The 11,580-nt window shown below is 54.4% G+C and overlaps 1 protein-coding gene across 7 annotated transcripts in view; it reads right to left on the reverse strand.

Annotated features, from left to right (window-relative positions):
• The window catches only part of OTOF (otoferlin), a 93,907-nt gene extending 85,850 nt beyond the window's left edge, over positions 1-8,057 (reverse strand). For 5 of the 7 annotated variants that reach the window (XM_086700186.1, XM_086700185.1, XM_086700179.1 and 2 more), the window contains exon 1: positions 7,900-8,057. In XM_086700186.1, coding sequence (XP_086556312.1) covers positions 7,900-7,978 — 79 coding nt within the window. In that variant the 5' untranslated portion in view covers positions 7,979-8,057. The remainder of the gene's footprint in view (positions 1-7,899) is intronic. The other 2 variants (XM_086700181.1, XM_086700182.1) reach the window with 2 other exon arrangements.
• Between the last annotated feature and the right edge of the window lie 3,523 nt (positions 8,058-11,580).

Here is an 11,580-nt window from a genome sequence, read left to right on the forward strand (position 1 = left end):
AAATAATGTGCTCTCTTAAAATCGCCAGCAACTCGGCGAGCCAGATTTGGGTTATGCAGTCCCTGGGTTTCCGGCAGGGGAAAGTTGTCTCTTCTCTTTCTCCCATTTCTCAGCCAGATGGAGGCTCCAGCCACTTCCAAAGCTTTACTTTCCACGAATCTTATTCAAATATAATTTCCACCTTCACTCGTGTATTTCCCCCTGCCCCATCCTATTAACACCCAGGTACACACAGCAGAAACTCAACCTTGTGTCAGAGATTCATCAGAGAGGCAGGAACAGGTCAGGGATAATAAACCCCATTTCTCTGGCCCAGCTTAAGCCTATACTTCCTTGTAGGTGCTCACTCGAACTCTCACTTTGCCGTGTAACTAACTGATGGCCCCAGTTGTTATTATTCAGACCCAGGCACGGAGGCAAAGAGAGGGTAGTGTTTCCCTTCAAGCCTAGAACAGTGCCAGCCACGCACTCAGCAACTGCCAGGTCTTAGGTTCCCCCATTACCGTGCCAGATTAGAGGAGCTTGAGGTCCTAGTGATCCACAAACTGCACAGAGTACCCGCTCTGTGCCAGGCACTGGGCATACAATAAAGCCCGGTGGGAGAGTGACTTTTCACATTCTTAAACGGGGTAGAAATATTGTTAAAGCTACAGTCACAATTTTATCTTAAACCTTGGCTTAAAAAAAAGTAAAGCAAGCGAGTGGAAATTGATTCCCAACTAAGCCAATGAGCCCTTCTGCTTTGGGGGGAAAAAAATAAAAAGTAGAAACAAAGACAGTTGAGCCAGTATCTCGAGGGTGGATCAGTCCAGGCAGGAAGTAGACAAGGGCTGAAGGTAAAAAATGATCACATGACACTCTCCGTCTCAGGAGACCCTCCTGGAACTGGCAGTGTGAGAAACATTCAGACAGCCCGGGACGGAGAGCAGAATCCTTGTATTTGCATAAACCCTACAGCGGGTAGAGCCTTTCGTGTATATCACCTTTTTCACTTGACCCCAAAGCAGCCCTGTAAGGACTCAAGCATATTTCACCCTCTCTTGACCTTCAACGTACCCCCTGGGTTCCCACACCACTGGGCTCCACCCGCCTTCTGGGCACTCACTGTACTAAACCGGATTTCTGGCTTCCTGGAGGGCATTTTCACTAGAATGGCTGACAGGCAAATCTATTCCTCTCTGTGCCCCCTGCCCCCAAACCCGCTCTTCCTTCCATGCTACCCTGCTCCATCGGTGGCCTCACTGTTCATCCAGGTACCCAAGTACGGAATCCAGAGCCACCCTCGTCCTGCCCTCTTGCTCACTACCAACTCACTACCCCTTCTCTGAACCAATGTCATGGCTTCTCTCCAGACCCACGGCCTCCTGCACCACCCACCATCTGTACCACTGCCCCAGGTTCCTCCCTGAGGCTCCCGGCCTGGGGTCCTGGCATCCGGAATGTCCTTTCCAAAACCAGATGTCCCCATCCCATCCTCCTGCTAAAAGCATCATCGACTCCCATTCACTTACAAAGCGGAAGTTTAAACTGCACAGTGTGATACTGAAGACTGTGTTTGCCCCCAGCCTCCCCACCGCGCCACTCCCACCCCATCCCCAGCAAACACTTCCAGCTCCCTCAACCCTCGACAAGGATCCACACCGTCACATCTGGACTGATATTAGCCCTTCTGCCCAGAACGGGGTCCTTCGTAGGTTTTGTCCAGAACTCCTGGTCTGAGTAGGCTTCCTTTGCCTCATGCTGCCTTGCACCTGTACCTCCCTTTCCAGAATACTCATCATGCTGCTCATGGTGACCTGTGCCATGCCTTGTCTTTGCCTGGAGGGCGGGGACCACGTCTTTCTAATTTATTGCCATCACCCCACTGTCTAGAATCACACTTGGCACATAGCTGGCCCTCACCCAATATGATCCTCTGGATGAATGACAGAATGAGTGAACGAATGATAAAATACTTGATTTACCAAACAAGTTAGAATATAGCTTTCAGGGATGCCTGGGTGGCTCAGTCAGTTGAGCATCCGACTCTTGATTTCGGCTCAGGACATGATCTCACGGTTCCGAGAGTTTGAGCCCTGAGCCTCATGTCCGGCTCTGCACTGACAGTGAGGAGCCTGCTTGGGATTCTCTCTCTCAGCCTCTCTCTATGCCCCCCCCTCAAAATAAATAAACTTTAAAAAAAAAAAGTAGCTATTAATGAACTGGAAAAAATTATGACACCGATGAGACAATTAGAAATTTGATAATATTAAGAAATTATTCCTTTTTAGGAAAGATGTAATCTGTGGGTTAAAATAGATCGAGTCTGTCTTTTCTAACTACGTACTGAATATTTACAGATGAAACAGTATGGTGTTTGGTCTTTGCTTCCAAATAATGTGGGGTGTGGGAGTGGGAAAGAGAACAAACAGGACCAGATTGGCCAGGAGTTGATGGTTGTTAAGACTGCGAGGGGAGAGCTTGGGGGCCAAGGCGCTACTTTCCCAGCTTTTGCATGTATTTGAGACTTTCCATTATAAAAAGTTAATAAAAAAGGGATCGAACACAGCCACGGGAATCGGTGGGAGAGATGTAGCATTTATGTTATGAGTAAGGGTGGATCAGAGAGCCAAGGAAGACGTACAGTTCAGGGGAATTATTTGCAGATCGATTCTTGAGCGCATTTCCAGCAGCATTTTTGCTGAGGGCCTTTGTAGCAGAAGACAATTTAATGGTCATTTCCATATCATGAAAACACACTCATCAAAGCAGGAGAAGCCTGGGGAATGTTCGGTGCACTCTGCCTACATTGGCTTGCTCTGGGTGGGAGGGGGAGGACATTTGCCACCTGGAATTTAGACAGAGGAGATCTGTCCCCACCCCCAGGTGGTGAGGGGCCTGTGTGTGCTGGGTACAATGGAGGATGTGGGAGGCATAGCAAAAGCACGAGCTGGGTCCACAGCCAGCCGTGGACCGCAGAGGCTGTCCTGAAGGTCCCCTCCAATTGTCCCCTTCAGCGGGGGCAATGCCCACCCCCTCGTGGGGGGAAACACCTATCCCACAGCCTCCCACAGAGGAGGCACGGGGCTGGGCCACAGTGCACATATAGGCCCAGGCATCCTGGGAGTGGCTCCTAGGACTGGGGGCACTGAGGGACCCTGCCTCCTTCACCAGGGATAGCAGAGAAGTCTCCAGAGAGAAGTCGTATTTATTCTCAAGAGGGAGATCTCCTCCATTTTAATGGGGAAAAATCTAATTTGGAGTCCAGGTGGTCCCTACAGCCAGGCCACCTTGTCCCCAGTGCTTAGGCCGGGGCCCCACCCCCTCCCAGCACGCTGTCACTCACCTGGCCCCAAGGATCCTGATTTATCTCCCTCCCCGTCCACTTTCCTGCAGCCTCTCCTCCAGCCGAACCTGTGGCTTCCCAGTCAGTGCACTTAACTGGGATTTCCTTTCTCTGGCCTCTGGTTAGTCCCTCACCCAGAAAGTCTTTGCCTCTAGCCAGGACCCTCCCTCAAGCTTCCTTCTGTATCTCCGGATGTGCTCCAAGTAAGCTGCTATCCCCTGAACAGGCTGTACTTCCTGTCCCACAGCGAGGAGCGCCTTGGTCCTCCTGAGGACAACGTTTCCCCGTTATGTCTGCACACGCCTCTGCTCCTCTATCCAATAAGGAGACCCTGGTTTGCCTTTTAAGCCCCACCCTGTACCATGTGTTGTAGGCAGCAGTGTTTAGAGAGAGCACGGTCTGTGAGGGGCGGGGGCCACGTGCGGCCCTTTGACATCTGACCCGTGGGCTGGAGCCGGACTCCCCAGTGTTTGCTAGAGAATGAGGTCAGCCTCCCTCTGGGGTCCCCAAAGCCCCTCTGGCCTGGGACATCAATGGAGGGTTCTTGGTTCGTAGCTTCCGAGGCCTCTTCCAGTCCCTGATCCCCCTTGGATAGAAAGCTGGGGTGGGGGTGGGGGGGGCTCACATTTGGGGACATTGAACCCAAGAATGGCAGTGCCACCGTGGAAGATTGACAACCCACTAGTGAGCGAAGACTCAAAGACAGGGGCTGTTTCATACTCATTTGGATGGTGGGACCCAGTGCTTAGCATGGGGCTCAGTTAGGCTAGCTCAGGTGAGACCTCTGTCTTAAAGGTGCTCAGACACGGGTGCAGCATCCAGAACTGGGGCAGTTTCTAGAATACCAAGTGCCCTAGTTGAGCTGTGGCAGGTGTATGCACACAGTACCACAAGGGAGGGGGAAGGCTTCACAGAAGAGGTGACATGTGAGCTGGGTCTTGAAGGGAGGATAGAATTAATGGGAGTCTTCAAAAGGGAGGGCGGGAGCCATTCTGGGCAAAAGAAACGAATGTCTCAAGGTCTGGAGATATACTGGGCTTGTATCTTTGGGGAATCGCAGGAAATTCAGAGTTACAGGAATACAGTGGGGGGGGTGGGGGGAGGAGGAGAGAGAAGTCTCTGGGTCGAGGGGGAAGCCTTGATAAAGCAGACCTTTATCACCAGTTCTGGCGAATTAAGTGGAGATCAGACCCAGCCCCCAGACAGCACCCATCTCACACATCCAACCCCCAAACCCGGTGTCTTGGCCAGAAAGCTCAGGGACTTGTCCCAGGCAGTCTGTCACCATTTCCCCAGGTTTGGATGGGCTGAGTACTGGGCACAAGGTTGGACTAGAGGGATGTAGAGACCCTCCCATCCTGTGTCCCCTGGTTCTGATGGGTGCCAAGAACTATTTTAGCAGCTGAAAAAGGACAAACCCCAGGTGAATACTGTTTCTCTTTGAGTAGCCACCTGCCATCAAGATGGCTCCTTTCTAGACACTCCTGATTCTGGCTGCAGTCCTCTGAGTTAAATTGGGACCATTGTCTCATCTTGTTCATGGGAGGCCAAGGCTCTGGGACTCTGGGGTCCCAGCGTGCACCACTGGGACCGGGGGCCAAGCCTTCTGTGTCTTCTGTCTGACCCAATGGACTGTAACTCCGGCAGGCAGGGGCTGTGTCTTCACCTCCGGGGTCCTAGGCTTGTCCACAGATATCAGGACGGCCAGTGAATTAATGAGTAAGGGCAGGATCATGTTAGGAGCCACCGTTGGGGTAGTAAAAGCTAAGAGCTCGAGACAGGGCTGGGTGGTGAGCACTGTGTGAGCTTGAAGGTGGGACGGCCAGCTGACCCAGTGGCAGGGACAGAGGGATGGCCAGGGACACAGCTGGTGCTTGCCCAGCCCACATTGGAACAGGGGTCTCAGGGGCAGTCTGCTCCGGGCCTGGATCATCTTAGCCAGGGGGTCCCTACGGAGCAGAGGCCACGCCCAGTTTGCTTGCTCCCGGCACAGGTCGGGAAGCCCTCAGAAGGGCTCTCCTCTCCTCTTTGTATCTCACAATGTGCCCTCTCTCCTGCTCCTGGGCAACAGAAGAAGGAAATTGGGCTGGAGAAGAGAGGACTCAGGATCCCGTAGCTGCCCCAAGCAGCACTAGAATGGGCGCCTCACAGACCTGTCAGTCATCTGAATGCTCCTTCCTTAAATTCTTCCAACACCTGTTGTTTCACAGAAGCAAGCTGGTGAGGTCGATATTATCAACATGCCCATTTTTAAGATGGGGAAACTGAGGATCAAAGAGGCGAAGGGAGTGGCAGAACCTAGGTACGACCCAGGGCTTCTGATCCCATATCTAGAGCTTTCTCCACCATAGCCCCATAGGGCTCCTGGGTGGCACAGCACAGAAAGTCAAGCTATATTCCAGCCAGGTCATCTGGTCTACCAGGGTCACTGCCGATAAACACAACTCTCTAGGGTTCCCCCACCCAAACTTTGAACTTCACTCAAGGGATTAGGGGAACTCGGGGCCAACATCTCCCTGTGGCTGGTCTCCAGTTTCTCATTTCCCCCTGCAGCTGTTTGCCTGGACATCAGTGGTTGCGTATGCCAGGAGGTGCTGTGGAACATTCTAGATTGGGCCGGTTCCTCTGAATTGTTAGTGTTGGTCTTTTGAAGTATCTATGGTTGTCAACGGCTGGCTGCAGCAGACGAATGGCTGAGAAATATCTGGTTGTTATAAAGGACTCTTTCTGGAAATCTCCTTGTCATCTGCCTATCCCTGCTGCCCAGCTCCTTCCCCAGAGCTCCGTCTCTGGCCACCTGCTGCAGGTACAGAGCGTGGAAGTGGATCTCTCCACTCAGTCCAGAGGGCACAGGTTGCAAAGAGGCAAATTCCTGTGTGGTCAGTTGAGGCTGGAGGGCCGGCCCTACTGCTCAAAGAAAAAGGTGGGCATCAGGTAGGTAGGGTGCTCACCCCCAGCTGACCAGGAAGAGGTAAAGGGGCTTGCAGGATTGAGCAACCAGGGCCGGGGGTGAGACGTCTCAGTCCCTCCACTGAGGCCGTGCAGATCTCTCTACAACTGGGCCTTGGTTTCTCTGCCTGCCAACGGGACTGGTTTGCGCAGCCAGGGACTGTCCTGACGGGGCCCCGACAGCATAGCCATCCGTAGCGAAACAGCCAAATACTGTGCTGTCTGTGGAACACAGGGACACGTTTCACCCATGAAAGGACACACTTGCTTTTTCTAAAGCCAGCAGGTGGCACACAGAGATCCAGGGTGCTGCAGACAAAGCCGTCCTTGGGCTGGTGTGGGAAGCAACAGGCAGCCTGCCGGCCCTTCCTCTCGCACCTGCCAGCGGGGACACTGCGGTCCCTTGCCCCCCTCCCGATTCCGTGCACAACAGGCTGCAGAGTGCACAACGCGGACCTCCTGCCGGAGCCAGTCCAACTGAAGGGTGATGCGGGCACCGGGGCTGCTGCCCCTGGTCACCCCTTTCCCTCCTAACCCAGGTGTGGATGTGCGTCCCGCCCGGGCCCCGATGCTCACTTCGCTCTTTAGTCTGGTGGGGTTCTCTCAGCTCCTGTCCCACCCCCAATCTCACCCCCTCTCTGGGAGGAAGGGCCGTGTCTGGTGAGCAGGGCTCTGGCCTCTGGCCAAAGGCCACCAGAGATGCCCCGGCCCCAGGGCTGGGAAGCAGAGGGGGGTGGCACAGGTAACCCTGGCCTTACTTTTTCTACTTAAACCTTCAGGGGCTGCCCGCCGTCCTCAGGGTGAAGGCAGTCTCGCCTCCTTGCTTCCGCCGGCCTCTGCCGCCTCAGCTTCTGCGCTCGGTCTGGGCTCCAGCCTCATGGGTCCTCGGTCTCTCCCCTGTTCCATGTTCTAGTTCCTTCCTCCCCCAGCCATGAGCATCCTGTCTCTTGCACCTGCTTTGCCCTCACCTCCTCGCCTTGCTCCCTCCTGCTGGTCCCTCGGGTTTCAGCCAAGGGGCTACCTCTTCCAGGAAGCCTTCCTGGACCATCCTGCCCCAGCCTGGGCTGGGGCACTGCTTCTGTGGCTCGCGTGTTGTACTTGTCCCCATCCTCATCATATCACACACCTGTCCTACTCGTCTGCCCCCTGGTTCTCCTGTCCCACTGGATGTGGGCTCCTCAAGGGCAGGGCCTGGGTCATGCTCAGCCCCCGGCCTTGGCACACAGATCACAGTAGATGGTTGCTGGATGCACGAGAAAGGAGGAGGATAAGAAGAGAATTGACAGGGGAAGCCGGTGGGGCTCGCAGGACCCCCTGAGCTCGGAGATGGGGTCCTTACTTCCACCTCCCCAGGACACCCCCGCAGGCAGACGACCCTGCACCCCGCCAGGCACATTCCACATTGGCAAGTGCAGCGAGGGACACACAGATGCAGACATGGAAACACAGGGCACCCTGATTTTCAGGAAATCACAACGGCCAGCCGGGCCAGGAGCAGATAGCTGCCCATGAAAAGCCTCATCACCCCAACCCTCCTAGGACTTCTTTTCCCACCCATCTTCTCTGCCCTGCCTCATCCCCATCAGCGCAGAGCTGGGGACCCTCTCAGACCAGGGGTTCCCTACCTCGGAAAGTCACTTTGGCGATCCGGTCGCCCCTGCCCCGAAGCTCCGAAACCGTCTTGAGGTGGACAAACAGGGCCATGCTGGTGTGCAGAGCCTGGACGCTGCCAGGCGGGAGCAGCTGGAGAAGGAGAGAGCCTGGTGCAGCTCGGCTCACACGCCTCCCTCCCTCCCTCGCCGCCTCCTCCTGCGCCCCCTCTGATGCTGCCCACAGAGACCAAGGCAACCGAGCCAGAGAGCTGCTCCTTCCAGCGATCACAGAGACTCAAAGCCCTGCCAGCCCCCGCCCCTCCAAGTTGTCAGCCCAGCGTGTGTGTGTGTGTGTGTGTGTGTGTGTGTGTGTGTGTGTTGTGCACCCTGCGTGCAGCCTGGGAGCGCAGGCTCAGAGTCAGAATTCATTATTCAGCAGCCGCCTGCTCCCAGATAAAGCCCTGCCCAGCTTCAGATGTCTTTTCCCAGCTCCTGGAGCAGAGGCTCCTGCCCGCCTCTCAGCAGGGCTCTGCTGCGCCCTGCTAGGCAAGCTCTGGCCCCAGGAGTGGGCAGATGGGCACGGATGGGCGTGTGTGTGGAAGGTGGGGGGGGCGGGGGGCCAGGGGCGCGTACCCCTGCGGGGGAGAAGGAGCTCCACCGGCTGTGTGCACAGGAAGCTGGGCTGTCGCACTGGTGTTTGGTGGTGATTCAGTCCCCCGAATCAAGTTGGCCACCAGGGCTGCGGGCGTCCGTGAGGCTCAGGGAGCCTGGATGGGCCAGGCCTGGCTGGGTCCCACTGTGCCGTCTAGAAATCCCAACTCAGGGTCCCCCAGCTGGAAACTCAGCATCTATCAGACAACGTTAAGGCTGTGCCCGGTGGCTGCTGTCAGAAAAGAGAGTCCTAAGAGGAAAAGGGAATGTTCTGCCTCCACCTGCTCTCACAGAGATTGTACCCCCAAGAGGCAGGGTCTTGGCCTCCTGCTTTGGGACTCCTGGATCTGGGAAGACGGCGCGCTCGGAAGCCAGGCTGAGCGTGACCGGAGATGCCCAGCTACGAAAGCCTCAGAGGCTTATGTTCCACGAAGGGCGATGCTTAAGGTCCAGGACACTAACCCAGCCCCATCCTGGGGCCTGGGGATGGAGAAGGCCGGGCCGGTGAGCCTCACTGGAGCAGAACCGTTAGGACTTGTAGCCCATTAGCTGCTGGGGTCGGGGGGCAGTGGGGAAGGGATATCTGGCAGAATTTCCAAGGACCAAAAAAGAACTGCCCTCTCTTCCAGCAACATACCCCGGGAGGCGCTTATAGAGAAAGGGACCCTGGGGACCAGGATCCCCGAACCTGGGGCCTTTGCAGGATCATCTGCACCCTTGGCCTTGCTGCTTGCTCTGTAAGGTATGCCCCCACCCCACCGCTGCCTTCTGGCGGGGACTCAGCCCAACTGGTGCCCATTCCTAAAAGTCTCTGCCCCCACCCCCACCCAGGCTGGGGTGCTGCCCCGCCCCTCTCCTCTCACTGCTTCATCCTCACCATGGGGACACCCTGGTGTCCTACATCTTTGCAACCCCAGAGCCTCGCACAGAGTCCTGTGTATAGTTGGATGCCCATTGCAGGTTGACAGGATAGGGGGCGAGCTTGGCGACCTGGAGGGAACAGAGTCCGAAGGTTCAAAAAGGAAATACTAAATTTTTCACAGCATGCTAATCAGAGGTTGCTCCGTGGGAATTCTACAGTCCAGTGGCCCGCGGCATGTCACAAGAGCCTCCTTCTAGATGTTTCCTTGCCACATTGCCTCCTTTTTCTTTTTAAATTTATCTTCTATTTTCTTCTCTCCCTTTCCTTCTCCAATTCCTGTTCTTCTCTCTCACTTTTACTTAACCATGTTGAAGCGAAGAGTATTTTAGCATATTGTATTTGTTCAATACGCATGAATGTCCAAAAACATTTTTAAACCAGGCAAGTTTAATGTCTCTTTAAAAAAAAAATTAACTAGGGGCGCCTGGGTGGCGCAGTCGGTTAAGCATCCGACTTCAGCCAGGTCACGATCTCGCGGTCCATGAGTTCGAGCCCCGCGTCAGGCTCTGGGCTGATGGCTCGGAGCCTGGAGGCTGTTTCCGATTCTGTGTCTCCCTCTCTCTCTGCCCCTCCCCCGTTCATGCTCTGTCTCTCTCTGTCCCAAAAAATAAATAAATAAACGTTGAAAAAAAATTAAAAAAAAATTAACTAGCATGTTCTATAAATAAGGTTATTAGGTGACCTTTGTTCATAGGGCTTGGTGGCACTTGAGAGGAAAAAAAAAAAAAAAAACCCTCCATCTCCTCCTTAGGCCCTTGGGTGGTTCTCTCCTGTAGGGGGTGAATTTCATGAGGTCTGTGCATCTTTAGAGAAAAGCCCATGAACTCGCCCTAAACAAGGCACTGAGCTCAGCCCAACCTCAGTTTCTATATCGATAAAAGGGTAGTAATTCCATTCTGCCGACACATGGCATCCCTTTAGCGGAGACAGCTGACCTTCTGAAACCTAAGCTAGATCTTACTTTTTAATTTCCTTCCTCCTGACCATTATCCATTTCTGGAACTCTTAGTATAAAATTTATTCAGCAAGCATACACTAGCTCCTTCCAGTAACAGGTGCTGGGGATTCCGAGGCGAATGTGATCCAGTTTCCGGCCTTAAGCAGAAGAGACAGACTGGAACGCAGGCAACACAAGAGTGCCAGGTTCATGGGCACAGTCGGCTGGCAATTTATAATGGGGGACACAGTGGGCACTCGACCTGGGCCAGAGGAACACCTTCCTAGAGTATAGCACACCTGACCTGAGGGTTGTTGTTGTTGTTTTGTTGTTTGTTTGTTTTTTTATAACTTTTACAAATGTCTTTCTCATTATTGCTCATATTCTGCAGGGGGGATTTAGACATACACAGATCTGACCGCAATTTGAAGGGCGGGCACAGACTTCCACCTGGTTACAAGCACTCACTCCCCTTCAGTTCCTTTTCCTCCCCAGGCCACCGTTTTCCTGCTTCTTGCACTTCTTGGAAGGCCTGTGCACCCCCTCTCCCCCAACTCCATTGTCATCTGCCAGAGAAAGCCATTTGAGAATTCCACTTGCAAAAGCATCCTGCAAGCTCATTAGTGTCTGTGGTCTTCATCAACTGCCGTTTACAGAATCAAGCTGTGAAGAAAACACTTCTCGTGGGACAGGATTGGATGGAACCAATTGGATGGAAGGCCAAGGGTAAGCCGCAGAGGGTTCTTGCTGATACCAGGGCTGCTGCACGGGGAGCTAGGGAGGCAGGTCTGGCCCCAAGTCGCAGAGCGTGTCGCCTTGGAGGCTGTCACCACTCTCATGCCCCAGTTACAGACTCCGGCCAGGAGGAGGACCGCTGGAGAAACCGGACCTGGGGGCACCAGCTACAGGAGGGGGGCACTGTTACGAGAAAGCCTCACCGGGGCCTTTGGCAAGTTTGCTCTGTGGCACAATTACGCCAACTGAACTTGGGTCCCAGGACAGGTGGAAATCACACCCCCAGACCTTTCCACCATTTGCTTTTTGCCCCTTACTTGTAAACCACTCGTGTGGAGTAGTTTGAGGGGCAAGACAAGGTGAGAGGGAAGTTCCCAGGGAGAGATGAGAGATTAATGAAGACAACTCCCCTTGAGGAACGGGGGGTGGGAGGGTGAGGGGGGGTCGCTGGCTCCTGGGCTCCCTGCAG

This window comes from Puma concolor, chromosome A3 (assembly GCF_028749965.1).
Source record: "Puma concolor isolate L17-30 chromosome A3, mPumCon1.1.hap2, whole genome shotgun sequence".
Classification (NCBI taxonomy): domain Eukaryota; kingdom Metazoa; phylum Chordata; class Mammalia; order Carnivora; family Felidae; genus Puma; species Puma concolor.